The following is a 19,429-nucleotide window of genomic DNA, read 5'->3' as shown; positions in this document are numbered from 1 at the left end:
AAGGAACTCTCGGTCTGGGGCAGGTGATGCTCTGTCTTCTTGGTGCCTGGGGGGTGGGGACAGTGGGAGGGCTTCTAGTGCCCTGGCCCCACTGCTGGACCTCCTAAGGGCACCTGGTATTTTTGGCCACTGTGTGACAGAGTGCTGGACTGGATGGGCCATTGGCCTGATCCAACATGGGCTTCCCTTATGTTCTGATAGGAACTCTTGGTCTGGGGCAAGGGATGCTCTGTATTCTTGGTGCTTGTGAGGGGGCAACAGTGGGAGGGCTTCTAGTGTCCTGGCCCCACTGCTGGACCTCCTGATGGCACCTAGTATTTCTGGCCACTGTGTGACACAGAGTGTTGAACTGGATGGGCCTTTGGTCTGATCCAACATTGGCGTCTCTTATGTTCTTATGTTCTTAACTCTCGGTCTGGGGCAAGGGATGCTCTGTCTTCTTGGTGCTTGGGGGGGTCAACTGTGGGAGGGCTTCTAGTGTCCTGGCCCCACTGGTGGACCTCCTGAGGGCATCTGGTATTTCGTGCCACTGTGTGACACAGAGTGTTGGACTGGATGGGCCTTTGGCCTGATCCAACACGGGTGTCTCTTACGTTCTTATGTGTTACCTTTCGTCCCCTTGGAAAACGCAAAAACCTGGAGGGAGGGGGATTGTATTCTCCAGGCCATTCAGTTTCTCACTTCTCCGGAGCAAAGGCGCGAGCTGCAGCCCAAGTGCTAAGAAAACGGCTCTCCCCTCCCCTGTAGGCAGAGAAGGTGCACGAGCTCAATGAAGACATCGGCAAACTGCTGGCGAAGGCGGAGCAGCTGGGCGCCGAAGGGAACGTGGACGAGTCCCAGAAGATACTGATGGAAGTCGAGAAGGTCCGCGCGAAGAAGAAAGAAGCAGAGGTTTGTTTGGTTTCCCCCCCCTTACTGTTTTGTTCGGGTCCACGGACCTGGCCGTTCCAGAGCAAGACACTGCAGGTGGATGCATAGCTGCCTCTGCTCTCCCCGACCCCCCACAGGAGGAGTACCGCAATTCCATGCCCGCGTCCAGTTTCCAGCAGCAGAAGCTGCGGGTGTGCGAGGTCTGTTCCGCGTACCTCGGCCTCCACGACAACGACCGCCGCCTCGCCGACCACTTCGGAGGCAAGCTGCACTTGGGCTTCATCCAGATCCGCGAGAAGCTGGACCAGTTGCGGGTAAAGCGTCTTAGCCCACCCCCCACCCCACCCCATCGCATCTGGTTAGCGAGTTAGCGGCTGCGCGTTTCTCCCGTGTCTCGTCACCCTGTGAACCCTGGGTCGTGCTAGCTTAGCATACGTAGTTGTCACCAATGCTCCCTCTAAGCTGTGGAGTCTTGTGAGCAAAACTTCTACTTTGTGAGCTGCTGGCATTGAAGTTGTGAGCGAGAGATTTGGCTGCTGCGTCAATTAGTTTGCTCAGGAGCCCCATCCTTCCTGCGCTGAGGCAAAAATATGTGAGCCGGAGGCTAAAGAACTGTAAGCTAGCTCACACTGACTCAGCTTAGAGGGAACACTGGTTGTCACCCTGGGTCTGCATTAGAAGTCCTGTGTAGGTATTCCTTTTTTTTCCTCCCAAACTCGTGTTCTCAGGTGTATCGCTGATCTATGTGTGCGTCCATTGGTTAGGGGTGCTTGTCCCAGCCATGGAGGGGACATGGGTGATGCTCCCTCTAAGCCGTGGAGTCTGGTGAGCAAAAATCCTACTTTGTGAGCTCCTGGCATTAAAGTTGTGAGCGAGCGATTTGGCTGCTGCATAAATTCGTTTGCTCTGTAGCCCTCCTTCTTCAGCAAAGACAAAAATGTGAGCCGGAGGCTAAAAAACTGCAAGCTAGCTCACACTAACTCAGCTTACAGGGAACACTGGACTTGGGTGTTTCTGTACTGAGACGCAGTGTTCCCTCTAAGCTGAGTGAGTGTGAGCTAGCTTGCAGTTTTTTAGCCTCCGGCTCACATTTTTGTCTTTGCTGAAGAAGGAGGGCTACAGAGCAAACGAATTTATGCAGCAGCCCAATCGCTCGCTCACAACTTCAATGCCAGCAGCTCACAAAGCAGGATTTTTGCTCACAAGACTTTGCGGCTTAGAGGGAGCATTGACGGAGACACAGTTTTCCCTCTAAGCTGAGTGAGTGTGAGCTAGCTTGCAGGTTTTTTTAGCCTCCGGCTCACACATTTTTTGCCTTAGCTCAGGAAGGAAGGGGCTCCAGAGCAAACAAATTGATGCAGTAGCCAAATCAGCTCGCTCACAGCTTTAATGCTGGTCGCTCACAAAGTAGAATTTTTGCTCACAGGGCTCCCACAGCCTTAGAGACAGCATTGCTGAGATGTCATACCTATCACATGCTCCAAGGAACTCAGAGCTTTGTCCATGGTTCTGTCCTCTTCCATCAACCTTGGAAGGGAGATTAGACTGAGAGGATGAGATGCCTACAGTTGTGAGTTCAGTGGGTATTTGAACTTTCTGGTCCTAGCCCCCTCAACTGTTGCACTGGCTGTATGCTAGCCCACAGGACAGATCTTATTTGAGTGTTCATTAGAATGTTTATACCCCACCTTGTGGCTCTTAGCCAGCTTACGTTTCCGAAATTTTAAAACAAATGCAATAAAGCAAACCCCCGTTCTCCGCCCTCCCAAGAAAGTGCAGTTTAAACCCTGTTAAAAATCCCTCCCAAATAAATTGGCTGTACCGTGCCTCCCCCCCGGTTTGGTCAGGAAGCCTGTTCCATAAGGTGCCACTATTGGAAAGGAGCCGGCTGTACTAGATGACAAGTAGGCCATCTTAGGTGAGGGAACAACTAGAAGGAGGCAGCCAGAAAGACTGTATTTGGTGCACGGGCGGTATATGGGGAGAGACGGCCCTTCAGGCTTAGAACATTGCTTTGTTTGTAAAGCATCTGATGAAACGCACTCCCCTTTCCAATGTCCGTGACCTGATTCCTTCCCCCTCTGTTCCATGACTGAGTTGTTAGCCACTTTGGTACCTTGTGCGGCGCTAGCAGTACGCGTACTCAGTAAGATGTGTTTTCGGACCGTAGAAAACTGTGGCAGAAAAACAGGATAAGAGAAATCTGGATCGGATGAGACGGAGAGAAGAAAGAGAGCGAGACGAACACGTGGGGCAGCGGTGAGTGGACGGGAAGTGGCGTGCGGGCCAGTGGGGTTTGTGCCGAAGGAGCCGACTACACATGTTTGGGGGGGGGGGGGGGGTTTCGCGCCGTAAGATGCAAACGTTCCTGCTGTGGCCATTGACCTCGGGGCAGAGAAACCTAGAGCGCCCGAGTCCCAAGTGGCTTCCATCAGCAGCCATCCCACCTGGCAGCGCCAAAGGGAGAGGTAAAATGGCAAGGCCCAATTCACCGGCCCGGCTGGAACCAACTGTTGCTTGGCTCTGTCCATCCTGGAAAACACTCTTCAAGTGTCCTTTCCATCTGGCAGTCATTTCGGGGACAGTTATATCACTCAGCTAAGAGTTTAAGAGCTTGGATCTGCTCGTTTTCCTCTACCCTTTTCGTCTTCTTTCTCTTTTCTGTTTTGTAGGCGTTATTTTTTTTGTGTTTTAACATTCAGCAGCAGAAAGGCAGTATACTAAGGTGACAAATAGACTGCAGTTCTTTACCCTGCGTTTCCTGCCCCTTAAATGGAGCAGTGCGAGTTTGCTGGTCTCTCTTTCCCACCTGTCAGGGGCACAGAAAGTGAGTTTGGTGTAGTGGTTAAGAGCCGCGGACTCTAATCTGGAGAGCCGGGTTTGATTCCCCACTCCTCTACATGGCAGCCAGCTGGGTGACCTAGGGTCAGTCACTGCTCTCTCAGATCTCTCTCAGCCCCACCTACCTCACAGGCAGCGTTTTCTAATGTCAGTGTGATTCTGTTGATTTACTGGCTTGATGCCGTAATAAACTATACATACATACATACCTCACAGGGTGTCTGTTGTGGGGAGGGGAAGGGAAGGCGATTGGAAGACACTCTGAGACATTCTCTGAATGAGAAAAAGGGTTTTAGAAGCAACGGCGTGTGGCTTTTTCTGTCACTGATGGGCCGAGAAACGTTTTCTCGGGCAGCGTGACCTCCTTTGATTGTGAGTTTTGAGTTTGCTACTGCAAATGATCCCAATTGAATCTGAAACCTTCCCTTAACTGTGTTGTAAATGCCTGTGTCCTGTGAAACAAACGCTACTCCTCTTCTTCCCCAGGTCTGGATCAAGGAACAGAGATCGCAGGAGGTGAGTCATCCTTGGTTTTGGGGGGAGGTTATGTGAATGTTCACAGTAGCTTGCCATAACTCTTGTGTAGGACTGTCCTGTTTGTGTAGCATAGTTTAGTTTAAAATTCAAAAACTGCCGTAGGAAGAATCCCCCCCCTTCAGACCCCCCCCCCCCACTTGAGCGCTTACGTGATTGTGACGGGCAAGGCTCCCTCTAAGCTGTGGAACCTTGTGAGCAAGAATTCCACTTTGTGAGCTACTGGCATTAAAGTTGTGAGTGAGCCATTTGGCAGCTGCATAAATCAATTTGCTCTGGAGCCCTCCTTCCCGAGCTAAGACAAAAACCTGTGAGCCGGAGGAGAAAAAACGGTGAGCTAGCTCACACTAACTCAGCTTAGAGGGAACACTGGTGACAGGCCTGGCCGGCATTGGCGGGGTGTACTCTGGGCAGCTTCACACGTGCGTCTGTGACACTCGGTGGCCCGGCACTTGGCAATTTCCTGCCGAGGCCTGCAGATACAGCAGAATTGGGGGTGGTATTCTCCTGGCCTGTTTCAGACCGCAAGGACCTCTCCCCGCTGAATCAGTCTTGTATTCGGAAGGGGTTGTTACATTAGGGAGGATCCAGCAGCGTGATCGTACTGCTGCACACTCGGGTGGTGCAGTTTGTTCTGCCGCATGTTCTCCCCGCTGAATCAGTCTTGTATTCGGATGGGGTCGTTACACTAGGGAGGATCCAGCAGCGTGATCGTACCGCTGCACACTCGGGTGGCGCAGTTTGTTCTGCCGCATGCGTCGGTACCATCGAGTTTCCAGTCCCATTACCAGAGCGTCACCCAGCTACGTGCCTACGTCACGTCTGGGCGACGGAATAGTGCAGCGCCTGTGTTCCAAGCAAGAATCTCCTGGCGGGGAAGCATGTGTCCCCCAACGGATCCTAGGTAGGTATTTGGGAACCCTATTTACAACACCCCCTCCCACCATCTGACTAGGATAAAAGGACTCCAATCTCCCATTTCTACTCGAAGAGCACGGGGGGGAAACCCACAAACCACTTTTCCATAAAGTTACTTACACATTTAGCGTTATCATTGGCAAGCAATTGCACAGCTATTTTGTCGGATGTAATCAGGTCCCATAGCTTTGCCCTCCATCGGGACAAGGATGGAATCTTGTGTTTGTGTTTTTTGAATATATTACTGCACGTCAACCCCGAACATTTGCTTTGCCTCAGAAATATAAGGGTTTTGCTTTCTACTAGCGTCTTATAGAACGTCAGGTTTATGTCGTTTTAATGTTATATAAGTTCATGTGTTATACTATAGAAAATGTTACACTATACGTCAAGGAAAATGTTTAAAAATCAAACAGCATTTAAAGTGAACCCTTTAAATGCTGTTTTTCAAGCGGGGGCTGCCCATGCCAAAACTCAAGAGTTCAGGGAAGGCGTGCAGCTGGCAGCCAACCCTCTCTCTCCTCTCCTGCAAGATTTAAAGGGCCCGTGGATCAGCTGGAGTGCCCTTTAAATCTTGGAGGAGGGGAGGGAGGGGGTGGCTGCAGGATTTAAAGGGCCCTCCAGCTGATCGGCGGGCGAAGTGGTCCGTCGATCAGCTAGAGGGCCCTTTTAATGGCACAGGAGCTGTTGTGGGGGGGGCATGCCTCCCATTTGAGGGGGCGATCCCCGAAATGCCCCGCCATAGCTACGGCCTGCCTGTAACTCTTGTTGGCCTCTAAAGATGCGACCAGACTCTGATCTGATTTCTTGACGGTGTCACTGAGAGACAAGAACATAGACGTGAAAGGAGCCTTGGGCTTGTCCTTCTGTCAGACCCCAAGAGCAGGTGGTGCTCTTGCCGTTTGTCCTGCCACCGGGGAGGGGACTGTTAGGTGGCAGCTCTCAGCAGATCATAGCGAGAGGTAGTTCCAGAGCTATGTAGGACCAACGGCGGATGAAACCACCCCTGCCTGATAGAAGCACCTGTGTGGAAAACAGCCGCCGCCACCGCCATGGCATCGCTGGGTTTCAGCCGGTTTGTTTGTTGTGTTTCTGTGCCCGGCAGGTCTCGATCCCGAGAGCGGAGGCGAAGGCGCTCCAGGTCCACTTCCCGGGAGAAGCGGAAGTCCCGCTCCAAGTCCCGCGAGCGGGAGAGGCATCGGCGCCACCGCAGCCGTTCCGGCAGCCACAGCCGGGGCCACCGGCGGGGATCCAGGGACAGGAGCGCGAAGCACAAGTATGCCTAGAGCCCTTTCTGAACGGCTTTCCCGTGGGGGGGGCGGGGGGGGCTTTCGGCTCGGCCATGAGAAATGACACCCGCCTCACAATTCAGAGCCGGAAGAAACCAGGGTGGGTTCCCAAGTTGGCAAACGGTGGGTGGGTGGGGGGGTGCACACGTGTGTGTGAAGAGCCAGATTAAATCTTACAAATCAGCCAGAGCAATTGATGTGGGACCTGTAGATTTCCCCCACAAGCTCCAAAAGCCGTCTGGGGCTCGTGGACGGCATCATAGGAGAGACCTGCCAGTCTCACGTCCCCCTCTCTTCCCCTTCCCACACCTGGCCTCTGCTCTGAGGCAAGGCGGTTGCTAGTAGAACGGCCTCAGGTGGACCTCTTTGAGTTTGCACAGCGTTAAAGACGGGCGCAGAACGTTTCCGGTACAAGCGAGGCCCGATGCACGAGGCGGATCCTCAAGTGCAAAGGAACTGGCTACCTGGCGCAGTGGCACCTTTCTTCGTCTCCCTCCTCACTCCTCTAAGATTTGGGGGTGAGCTGGGACAGAAGTAGGGATTCTGCGGTCGCAAGTGCAACAGGAACGGCTGGGCGTCTCTTCTGAGGCGTAGCCGTTCCATTCCGCCGGTTTCAAACAAACCCGTCTTTTTAGTTCTGCTGCAAAGCTTAATAGGCATCCGGCGGTCCCCTCTACGCAAGCACGTTGAGCCGGTTTGCCCCTCCACGCAGCTGCATCTGCCACACTGGAAGCGGCAGCCGCTTCAGAGAAGCAGTGTCGGTAGCCTCGTTTTGTTTCCAAAGGCCACCCAGATCAGCCGTGAGGAATGGCTTTTACTCCCCTCTTCTCTGGGGTGAAGTGAGTATTGTACGCCAGGGAGGGGGGTGTTAAAAACCAGGGGCTCATGGCTGAGAGACGAAATCTGTTTCGAATCCGCCTTGGACATGAGCAATAATGAAAAGAGGTTTGGGCAGTTAGGGAACGAGGCAGACCAAGTAATTGCTGAAGAGAGGGTAAGGGGATAGTTTTGAAGACTTAAATGAGCACACCCTGGCCCACCTCAAAGTGTTCCCAGGGATAGGAACTGCTTCAGTTATTTTTTTGGGGGGGGTGGGATTGGAAGGTGTCAAGAGAAGGAGAAAATGTAACTTGTACTTCTCCCAAAGGGCCGTCTTAGTTGACTCTTTAGAAATGGCAATAGTTGTAGGAAGACGTATTCCAGTTTTTAGGCAGGTGTGAAAGTCCACACCGTGAGAGCGCTGTGGCTGAAAGAGGAGATCCATCATCCGTCAGAGGATATGGAATGGTTCCCGCCTTCTGCCTTTGCCTCGTGTCCAGTTAAACCGTTCAGATGTTAGCACTTGATAGTGTGTTAGCTTTAACGTTCCAAAACAATTAAAGCATTGTTAATATTTAAAGCTTTTTTCTTGAATAAGTCTTTTTTGTTTGTTTGTTTGTTTCAGTCTGATAATCTTCTTTTTTTTCCTTTGAGGCACCTGTTGTAAAATAAAGCCAATTTCGTACAAACAGTTGCTGATAGTCTTTCTTATATTAATGGCCAATAAGCACATCCGAAGCCACAGTGTACTGCCTTTAGTGGGTCGATTTTTAGTTGACCTAAAGGTCTGCTTTGTATGTGGAATTCCATTAAACGTAAACTATATTTAATACGTCTCGTGGCTGGGAGCTGCAGAATAGGCCGTCCAGTCGCACCCAACTTCTGGCAACTCCGTGGGGTTTTTAGGGTGAGAGATGTTCAGAGGTGACTGGCCATGGCCTGCCTCTACATAGGGACCCAGGACTTCCTTGGTGGTCTCCCATCCAAGTACTAACCAGGGCCGACCCTGCTTAGCTTCCGAGAACTAATGAGATCAGACTAGCCTAAGCCATCCAGGTGAGGGCGTTCCACGTATGCGTGCCTGCGATTATTCCAGAGAGTGTCTACGGCCCCCTGAGAGCCCTGGGAGTCGCTCCGAGGTTGTGAAGTAGTACACAGTGGCCCCAAGCCCCCCGGGAAACTTCTTAGGTTAATCTACTTGGGTTTTCCACATCCAGGGCCATCCCTCTAGTCTGCTGTGCCGTAAGATCACAGTGCTGAATACGGCATTCTTTGCTACAGTCCCCAAGTACAGTCCCCAAGCAGGTTCCGGCGGTTAGGACCACAGTCCTAGTTTGGTGTCACGGTTAGGAGTGTGGACTCGTAAATCTGAGAACTAACGAGATCAGACTAGCCTAAGCCATCCAGGTGAGGGCGTTCCACGTATGTGTGCCTGCGATTATTCCAGAGAGTGTCTAGGGCCCCCTGAGAGCCCTGGGAGTCGCTCCGAGCTTTGTGAAATAGTACACAGTGGCTCCAAGCCCCCCAGGAAACTTCTTAGGTTAATCTACTTGGGCATTCCCCATCCAGGGCCATCACTCTAGTCTGCTGTGCCGTAAGATCACAGTGCTGAATACGGCATTCTTTGCTACAGTCCCCAAGCAGGTTCCGGTGGTTAGGACCACAGTCCTAGTTTGGTGTCACGGTTAGGAGTGTGGACTCGTAAATCTGGAAGGAACCGGCTTTGATTCCCCACTCCTTCACATGCAGCCAGCTGGGTGACCTTGGGTCAGTCACGCTCTCTCTCAGAGCTGTTCTGTCAAGCGCAGTTCCCAAGAGAGCTCTTTCAGCCCCACCTGCCTCACAGGGGGTCTGCTGTGGGGAGTGGAAGGGAAGGAGATCGCAAGCCGCTCGGAGACTCCTTCGGGTAGTGAAGGGCGGGGTATAAATCCAGTCTCTTCTCCTTCCTGGTCTGCTTTTCACACCGCCCTCGCAGTGTTCAGCCCCTGCCAAGAACAGCTGAAGGGAGGAAACGTTTGGGTATAGGATGAACTGCAGGCCAAAACAGAAATAAGAGCAGGCTTAGACACTTCAGTGGCTGGCCTGTAGGTGGAGTTCTCTGAAGGTTTGTGAAGAGCCTCGCTCACTGAGTAGATGTAGATCAGAGGCTGCTAGGCACTGGCAAACTCTGGCTTGACTCTGAACAGGCATGGTTTGCATTATTATTCATTGTGAGCTGATTTGTACCGCGCACCAGTGTTCCCTCTAAGCTGAGTGAGTGTGAGCCAGCTCACAGTTCACCGCCCTCGCAGTGTTCAGCCCCTGCCAAGAACAGCTGAAGGGAGGAAACGTTTGGGTATAGGATGAACTGCAGGCCAAAACCGAAATAAGAGCAGGCTTAGACATTTCAGTGGCTGGCCTGTAGGTGGAGTTCTTTGAAGGTTTGTGAAGAGCCTCGCTCACTGAGTAGATGTAGATCAGAGACTGCTGGGCACGGACAAACTCTGGCTTGACTCTGAGCAGGCATGGTTTGCATTATTATTCATTGAGAGCTGATTTATAGCGTGCACCAGTGTTCCCTCTAAGCTGAGTGAGTGAGCCAGCTCACAGTTTTGCAGCCTCCGGCTCCCACCTTTTTGTCTTCGCTCAGGAAAGATGGTTCCAGAGCTGACTAATTGATGCAGCAGCCAAATCACCCGCTTACAACTTTAACGGCGGTAACCCACAAAGTAGAATTTCTGCTCACAGGACTCCATGGGTCCGAGGGAGCATTGCTAGGCACTTCTACAATGTTGCAGGCAGTTCACTCTTTTGTGTCGGTGAGTGAGGGGTTCGATCAGCCCAGCCTGGAGAGAGCCGTGCGGGCTCCCCTTTCCCAGTTCCAGCCTTGGTTTTGCCTTAGGGGATGATTCAGGCTTCCTCATGCAGGGAACCTTAGCTCAGGAGGGAACTTCTCCCCCACCCCATGAATTCTGCACAGTGACTGGGTACTCTATACGCCACGTAGTCCCTTCGGCCTCTCCGATCCAGGGGCAGTTGATTTCTTGCCCACCCGTGGCCACCCGCGCCTTACTAGCAGGATGGCTCGGTGGATGTCATGTTAACTGGGGCAATTTTGCATTAAAAAAGAACCCCCAACCCTTGAAGAAGAAGAGGAGGAGGAGATTGGATTTATACCCCGCCCTTCACTACCCGAAGGTGTCTCAGAGCGGCTGACAAACTCCTTTCCCTCCCCCTCCCCACAACAGATCCCCTGCAAGGTAGGTGGGGCTGAGAGAGCTCTTTCGAGGACTGCTCCTGAGAGAACAGCTCTGGGAGAACTTGTGACTGACCCAAGGTCACACCAGCAGCTGCACGTGGAGGAGCGGGGAGTCAAAGCCGGTTCTCCCAGATTAGAGTCCGCGCACTTAACCACGACACCAAACTTGGGAAGCTGATAAACTAATGCCAGGGGGTGAATAGGCATGTCGGGTAGTTGTAATCTGTGCCAAGAGGGGAAGGCGATGAGCTCAAAAGGAGGGCGCGGTAGCCCCTTGGTTCTGGACACTGTGCAGAAAGGTGAGCAGGAGAACACAGCCTTGTGGGTCTTGGCCTTCAGTTCTGCGAGGGTTAGATCTTTCACCTTCCTTGCCTCCCAGACCAGGTAGATGCTTCCCCCCCCACCCAACCTGGGCTAGCCCTCCCGCGTAGGGTACAGGAAGGAGAACGGGCAGGGTAAGTTCGCAGTTGACCTTTCCCCGGTTAACGTTCCCGCACCCTGCTCCGACCCTTCCCGTCGCAGAGGCGTTTTTACAGCATGGTTTGGTTTGTGCTCCAGATCCTCTCGAGACCAGTCCTCGCGGGAGAAATCGCGGGAGAGGGAGAAGAAAGAGAAGAGCTCCTCCGAAAGAAGGCACGACAGCACCAACGGCAAATCCCGCTCCAAGAGGTCGGAGGAGAGGGAAGCCGGAGAGATCTGAACTCCAGCGGAAGGCCTCCCCTTTGCCGTACTGTATATAGTCCTCGAGAAATGTTTTGACGCAGTCAGAAATGTCCCATTTATATTAACGGAATACAGCACATCTTTTGTAGTTCTCAATTTTTATTGTTTCTGCAGGCGGGGCAGAGCTGGTATCGTAACAGTTCTTCAGTTCTTCACCATTGACCAAGACTTTTTTTTTTTTTAAAGGAATGAACAGTTAACAGCAACCAGTCTTCAATGCAGATAGGTGATGCAAGCAAATGAGGCTCCTGGAAGCTAATCGTGGGGGGGGTGTGTGCGTCATAGCTTCCTATATACAGACCGCCCGACCCCCCCTGCCCCCCCCCCCAGCCTTATTTTAATGCCTTTCTGTTGCAGGCAGAGCTCATGAAATGCTAAAGGACCCCAGCCCTGGCGCTTTCTCTGCCCTCTCCGAGTTTGGCAAGTCCGTATTATATTTCCTGTATTTAACTCCTAAATGTAGACAAGCCAAGACCGGTCAATATCTGATAAGCTGTCCCGACTCAGCTATTTTTCCCTCCCCCCTCAAAGAGAAAAAATGTTTCTCGGGGCAACTCGTATATTAATTGAGGCCCAGGGAGGTAGTCCCGCATCCAATTAATTGAATATTGATTCTTAGATTTCTCTACCCCCCCCTCTTCGTAACCACTTCATCAGTGTCTGCTTTTATAGCTTGGCCTTCATACACTTCTGAACCACCACCCCTGAAGCTGGCTTAAGGGTCCAAAACTGAAGACTCCGCATGAAAGCGTGTTACTCGAGAGGGTTGTAATTCAGGTGAATCGCACTTCCTGCCGTTGCGATACCCTTGGAGCATTCTCCAAAGTGGGGCCTTAAGCAGTTCCATTGAGAGCGCTCGTCACGTCGCGCAAGGGGTCCCACCCCTTTTTGAGTATCATTGCCAAAATCCGGCGCATGTATGTGGACACAGGGTAGGCCGAGGGTCCCCGCGCCTAAATGTACAATTCTGGCGGCAGGTGACTCCGCTTGGCACCCGCTTGTGACGCCTAGCCATCTTCTAGTCACAATACGACTTAAGGCTACCTTTCATTCGGTCGGTCGGCCGCTTCCCTCCCTAGTCAACACGCCGAGGGGTGATATCAGACTGCGTGGGGTTTTGAAGCTAGGTCTGCAGTGGGACTCTGTCCGGGGCATGTTCACTTTTGACTTTCCCTGGGGGTATTTCATCTTGTATGGGGAAACATTCTGTTCACGTGACATCCTTGTTGGGGGGGGGGGGGCTGTCATCTGCTGCTTTGCACAAGTTAACTCTTGGTATGTTCATCTTAACTCTCATATAGAATTTCCTTCCCCCCCCCCCCCATCACTGTCGCATTCGACCATGATTCAGCCGCAGCGAGGGGGGCGTTCCCTAGGCCTTTTTTGTTTTCCAAAAGCGGGCGGCTGCCAGCTTTGCGAGAAATTCCCAGCCAGATGCATTTGGTCCCGGGGGCATCGGTCCCAGCTCCAATTTGGCCCTACGTCTTCTCTCACACAGCTTGCGGGGATCGAGCAACGGCTGGGCGCGTCTCCTGCTTTCAGAAAGGCTGTAGCCCAGTCAAGGAGACCAGCAAGGACTGGTCACGTGAGCCGCGCATAGTAGTAAGGTACCCATCCCTCAGTGGGATTTGGGCATTGGATTCCTTTTCTTCGTTCTTTCCCTTTTGCTTTCAATGCGTTTTGGTCTAAAGATGTGAGTAAAATGCTGTTTCTGTTGCCTGTCTGGTTCACATTAAAAGCTTCTCTTTGTGGCTCGGAGTGGACTCTTGTTCTCTGAATGCCTGGATCTCCCTCGACTGCAGGGTCCCTGACTCCACCCCCCTCCCATGCGTAGTTCGTCTGGTCCCTGCTTTTACTTGGGGGGGGGGGAATAACGCCAAAGGAACCAGGATGGCAAAACCTTGCTGTGGAACAAAAGCAATAAAGGTCTCGTACACATTTTTTTTAAAAACGCCTAGCATTTGTTTTGCATTTTTTAGTTTTAAGTGCGTAAACCCGTGTTGGCTCAGCCTTTCCCCATGCTATAGACCGGAGACGGAGGGGGTAACCGTTTGTCTAAGGCTGCCCGGCAAGCAGGGTTTGTGGTTGAGGTGTAAGATCTGAACTCAGGACTTCTGGCTTAGACTGTGGACTGACCTATTTAACGAGGTGGGGGTTGCACGTGTAAAAGTCCCGCGGCACAGACGGCTTGCTTTCTGCCGCTCCGTTAAGTGCAGAGCCTGGCGCCAAAGGAAAACACCGTGCCCCGGAGGGGAAAAAACCCCTCCACATTACATTGAGTGGTAGCATCCAACTTCATTATCTGAGTAAAAGTCTGGGACAGGATTTGGTGTCTGCTCTTAGAACACCTGCTTGATCTCAGGAAAACACACACACACACACCATTTTGTGGGTCGGGGGGAATAGATGTGAATTGTGATGAGCTTGCTGAAGCAATGGGTGTTTAATCATGTTCTTTTATTTATTTCACGGGATTTCTCAGCGCGGGTGACGATGTGCCAATAAAACGATAACAGAGTGACACATCAATTCAATAAATACAATCCAATAGCACAAATTTAGATTCAGATGTAAAACCAAGATGGTGGATAATAATTTAACAGTATCCCAGAATTACATTTTAGAATGCCCTCTGCATACTGGCCCCAGAATCAAATTTCTTCACCCAGTCCTAACAACTTTATTTATTTATTTCACTTTTACCCCGCCCTCCCCGCCAGGCGGGCTCTGGGCGGCTTCCAAAAACTGATAAGCAGTATACATTTCACAGTGATAGAATAAAATACATCATTTAAAACCATAGACGTCAATATAAAACATTCATTCGATGGCGATAAAAATAAAGCGCCGTTTAAAATCCACATCAGGCATCGAAATAGTAACCTTTTTGCTCTATTTTAGTTTTCTTTTAAAGGTATTGCCACTCTTTGTACTGTTTTTTATCTTTTATATTGTGATGGCCACTGGCTACATGCAATAAACTTTGAACTGGACAGTATCCCAGGCATACGCCATATGCTCTTCAGAAAGAGCCAGCACAGTCCGCTGGTCCAACCCATAACCCACTATACAGTTAGTACAATATACAGCATAAGCGGATTGAAGCAGGCTGGTTTGGTGCTCTTAAGAAGAAGAGATTGGATTTAAAACCTGCCCTTCACTACCTGAAGGAGTCTCTGAGTGGCTTACAATCTCCTTTTTCTTCCCCACAACAGACACCCTGAGAGGTACATAAGAACATAAGAGACGCCAATGTTGGATCAGGCCAAAGGCCCCTCCAGTCCAACACTCTGTGTCACACAGTGGCCAGAAATACCAGTGCCATCAGAGGTCCAGCAGTGGGGCCAGGACACTAGAAGCCCTCCCACAGTTGACCCCCCCCAAGCACCAAGATGACAGAGCATCACTTGCCCGTGAGGTAGGTGGGGCTGAGAGAGCTCTTTCGAGAACTGCCCGTGAGAGAACAGCTCTGAGAGAACTTGTGACTGACCCAAGGTCACGCCAGCCGCTGCATGTGGAGGAGTTGGGGCGTCAAAGCCGGTTCTCCCAGTTTAGAGTCCGCGCTCCTAACCGCCACACCGAACTGGCTCTTAAGTTGGGTAGTGAAGTGCGACTGAGTTCCCTCCAAATTGTACTGCCAGTACGCAAGCTTAGCCCCAACCCCTGTTCAGCTGGTAACAGTGCATCTGGAAACAACTGTTCCATTGCTGCACTTGAATCCCACACAAAGGAAACCAGCACTGTTCGTTGACTCCCTCTCCCCTATCAGAACCGCCTCCTGTCCCGATCAAACAGCTTTTCAGGTATCTTTTTGTCTCTGAAGTGGTTTGTTTGAGGGTGTGGAGGATGCCTGTAAGAGTTGCTTCATGCTCACGGCGCTAGTCGCAGGGCGCGCCTTGGCTTCTGGCCCAGTCGTTGGGGGTCACCTTTGTGCTCTTACGATAACAGGCAATTCTACACGGTTCGGATTACAGATCTCTTTCACGTACGTCACCCGTCGTTCACATTAAAAGGATGAATGGGAGAACTGCATAGTTCTTCACTGCTGTTCAGAATGCTCTAAACCAGGGGTGTCAAAAACATGTGGCCCGGGGGCCGAATCAGGCCCCCGGAGGGCTTCCATCAGGCCCGCAGTGGAACTGGCTGTCTTCTGCTGCTTCTTCCAGTTCTGCTGCTGCCGCCTCGTCGTCGGTTTGCACCTTACAGATACACACCTGAACAGCATACTCGAGATTGCAACAGCACAGACATTTTGATGCAGTGATTCAGAGCAAGCGGTGTCAGTTATCAGGCACTGTTAAATAAACAAGATATTGCAGGAGTGCTAATGTTTTAAGCATGTTTTTATTTTAAGTTTAAAAAAAAAACCCTTTGTTTTTGTGTCAACATAAGAACATAAGAGACGCCCATGTTGGATCAGGCCAAAGGCCCCTCCAGTCCAACACTCTGTATCACACAGTGGCCAGAAATACCAGGTACCATCAGGAGGTCCACCAGTGGGGCCAGGACATTAGAAGCCCTCCCACTGTTGACCCCCCCCAAGCAGCAAGAAGACAGAGCATCCCTTGCCCCAGAGTCCCTATCTATACCTTGTGGCTAATAGCCACTGATGGACCTCTGCTCCATAGGCTTATCTAATGCTTATCTTTATAAAGTTTATGTCCTTTATAAAGCTTAAATCTCTGCTGCCTGGCATTACATTTCATGACACACATGGCCTGTCCCAGCAAGGCCTCATTTATGTCAGGTCCGGCCCTCATAACAAATGAGTTCGACACCCCTGGTCTATCTGAACCCAAGCCTTGGAAAGTGGAACCAGTCAGTGAAGCCAAATGTTGCTGTCTGATCGTGCTCTTTAAATCCGCAAAGGTACTGCAACGGTATCGGCTCAAACTGCTCTCATGTGACCGCAGCCTCAGGGCCACATCCAATATTAAGAAGATATTAACAAGATGTCGGAATCAGACTACTGCAACGCTCTCTACATGGGGCTGCCCTCGTCCCAGATCTGGAGACTGTAGCTAGTGCAGAATGCCGCGGCCAGGCTGTTGTTGGGTCTCTCTCTACGGGACCACATCCAGCCTGGCTGCCTATAGCCTACCGGATTCGGTTCAAGGTGCTGGTGCTAACCTTTAAAGCCCTAAATGGTCAGGGGCCTGCCTACTTGAGGGACCACCTCTCCCCGTATGTGCCCCAGCGAGCACTACGGTCAGGGTCGCAACATCGCCTTGACCCTCCCTGGTCCGAAAGAAGCCAGGCTGAACGTCACCAGAACCAGGGCTTTCCCGGTGGCGGCCCCAACCTGGTGGAATGAGCTCCCGGAGAACATCAGGGCCCTGCGGGACCTTTTGCAGTTCCGCAGGGCCTGCAAGACGGAGCTCTTCCACCAGGATTCCGATAAGGGGCTGCCACTGATGAGTGTGCCCTGGGACACCGTCTGGTCTGGAATTTCAGAACACCCTCGGGCCCGAGATTCCGCTGGACGCTACCCCTATTGTTGGACGGGATTCGGATTACTGCCATTTCTGTTGGGTTAATTGCAACTGGTGTTGTTTTAACTGGTATGGTAGTTATGAATTGTCTTAACTTGGCTCTTTATGCCATTTTAATGTTGTTAGCCGCCTTGAGCCGGATAAATAAATACATAAATAAGAGTAGATACCACCGAGCTGCCGTCTCTGACGATGGAGTCGATCTGGATTTGAGCTGGCCCTGGGAAGACGACCAGAAGAACTGGTCACGAAAGGACGACAGTAGTATTATCCGGAACTTATACTGACGGGTTAGACCGGTCAACGGAACCCCATCTTGGACCGGTAAGAATCCATATCAAGAGCACCGGCACTTTGTTCGTGATGGATTGTTTTATTCTGTTTTTAGCTGTTATGTGCCTTTTTTGTTAGCCGCCCTAAACCCGTTTGGGGAGGGCGGGATATAAATTTAACTAACGCAATAAAATAATAAAATATGCACAATCTTTAGAAAGTTGCAAAATGATCTAAAGATGTCCCATTACGTCAGGGTCCCTGCAGCCAGTGGGCCAGGCCGCATGCCCCACCCCCAGAAGAAGTCTGCCGGCTTTCAGATCAGGGATCCGGGGTCTCCAGGGCCTGCAAGACGGAGCTCTTCCACCAGGATTCCGATAAGGGGCTGCCACTGATGAGTGTGCCCTGGGACACCGTCTGGTCTGGAATTTCAGAACACCCTCGGGCCCGAGATTCCGCTGGACGCTACCCCTATTGTTGGACGGGATTCGGATTACTGCCATTTCTGTTGGGTTAATTGCAACTGGTGTTGTTTTAACTGGTATGGTAGTTATGAATTGTCTTAACTTGGCTCTTTATGCCATTTTAATGTTGTTAGCCGCCTTGAGCCGGATAAATAAATACATAAATAAGAGTAGATACCACCGAGCTGCCGTCTCTGACGATGGAGTCGATCTGGATTTATCTGGATGTGAGCTGGCCCTGGGAAGACGACTGGATGACCTGAAGAACTGGTCACGAAGGGACGACAGTAGTATTATCCGGAACGTATGCTGACGGGTTAGGCCGGTCAACGGAACCCCATCTTGGACTGGTAAGAATCCATATCAAGAGCACCGGCACTTTGTTCGTGATGGATTGTTTTATTCTGTTTTTAGCTGTTATGTGCCTTTTTTGTTAGCCGCCCTAAACCCGTTTGGGGAGGGCGGGATATAAATTTAACTAACTCAATAAAATAATAAAATATGCACAATCTTTAGAAAGTTGCAAAATGATCTAAAGATGTCCCATTACATCAGGGTCCCTGCAGCCAGCGGGCCAGGCCGCATGCCCCACCCCCAAAAGAAGTCTGCCGGCTTTCAGATCAGCGATCAGGGGTCTGTTCTCTTCCAGGAGTCCGTACCAAGAGGCCCGTGCTCCTTGGAGCAAGCACTTTTATTAAACTTCTGACTCCACCCATTTTGCATCACTCGTTCCACCCCTTTTGACCCGGTCCACCCAGGTCACACGGATGAACCCTGGGAAATTCACGCAACCTTGAAGGGAGGGCTTGAGTTCCACTATCGGTGTGAATATTTCTGCTCTCGGGGTGGGGGAGAGTCTCCCGTTCATGATGTAATGTCCCACCGGGAGAATTCCCGCGCGAGTGCTTGAAGTTCATTTGCTTAGCTAGTTGAAGCATCAGAGTATATGTAGTGAGTCCCTTACACCCCCCCCCCCCCCAATAGCTAGCAATCCAAAACAGTCCAGTGGAGCCTGAGCGGTGGGTGTTGCCTTCTGACACATTTCTGGCGATGTCAGGGGGTGTGGCCTATGCAAATGAGTCATGCTAACGACCTCCTGCACCTCTTTTTCTACGAAATGACCCCTGCTCCAGGCGATCTGACTGATTGGCATCGGCTGAGCAAAGAAAGTCTGGCAACAGCGGGAGACTAAGGACAACAGACTCAGACCGTGACAAGGAGACATGTGTTGAGACCAATGTTCCCTCTAAGCTGTGGAGTCTTGTGTGCAAAACTTCTACTTTGTGAGCAACTGGCATTAAAGCTGTGAGCCAGTGATTTGGCTACTGCATAAATTAGCCATCCTTCCTGAGCTAAGACAAAAATCTGTGAGCTGGAGGCTAAAAAACTGTGAGCTAGCTCACACTAACTCAGCTTAGAGGGAACACTGGTTGAGACCATCTTAGACTAGCCCTGATAGAAAAAGGGTTTCATGCTGACAAAGTCAGAATTCACCTGTGACTCAGTATAGTCTTAGCTCAGCATTAGCTGAGAGCAGTTTTGAACACAGACAGCAAACCGGGGGGAAGTTTGGCAAGGAGGTTTGGGTAGCGTCCGAAGTCTCCGATTCAGGCCAAAGGAAAAGGGGGGAAATCTTCTAGGGAGAGAATCCCTACCCAGTCAAACTGGGAAAGTTATCTCTGAGGAGTGGAGATTCCCTGGTCTAGTGTGATTGGAAACCGCTTGTGGAGACTTTAAAAGTCAGTTAACAATCTCAAGAAGGTTTCTGGTGTTCCAAGAAAAGGGGTTTGGGTACTGGGAAGAGGCTACCGGTCAGCCAGCTGCCATGCTTTCATTGTTTACCTTCAGCAGACCAGAATTTTACACAGTATTCCAAATGACGTTGCACTACTTTATTATTTTACCTCAGTATTTTCACCTAACCTTTCCCCTTGACGTAAAATAAAACATTGTTATCTTTGAATTTTA

The 19,429-nt window shown here is 51.1% G+C and overlaps 1 protein-coding gene across 1 annotated transcript in view; it reads left to right on the top strand.

Annotated features, from left to right (window-relative positions):
- The window catches only part of LUC7L (LUC7-like), a 21,242-nt gene extending 9,711 nt beyond the window's left edge, over positions 1–11,531 (top strand). Inside the window, 6 exon segments of the mRNA XM_015413673.1 lie at positions 674–891; positions 1,008–1,184; positions 3,041–3,129; positions 4,198–4,227; positions 6,269–6,439; positions 11,068–11,531. Coding sequence (XP_015269159.1) covers positions 674–891; positions 1,008–1,184; positions 3,041–3,129; positions 4,198–4,227; positions 6,269–6,439; positions 11,068–11,209 — 827 coding nt within the window. The 3' untranslated portion in view covers positions 11,210–11,531.
- The last annotated feature ends 7,898 nt before the right edge of the window (positions 11,532–19,429 follow it).

This window comes from Gekko japonicus, unplaced genomic scaffold (genome assembly GCF_001447785.1).
Source record: "Gekko japonicus isolate JY-2015 unplaced genomic scaffold, Gekko_japonicus_V1.1 scaffold1098, whole genome shotgun sequence".
NCBI lineage: Eukaryota > Metazoa > Chordata > Lepidosauria > Squamata > Gekkonidae > Gekko > Gekko japonicus.
Note: the sequence above shows the minus strand (reverse complement) of the source record. Positions and strands in the feature narration are given on the sequence as shown.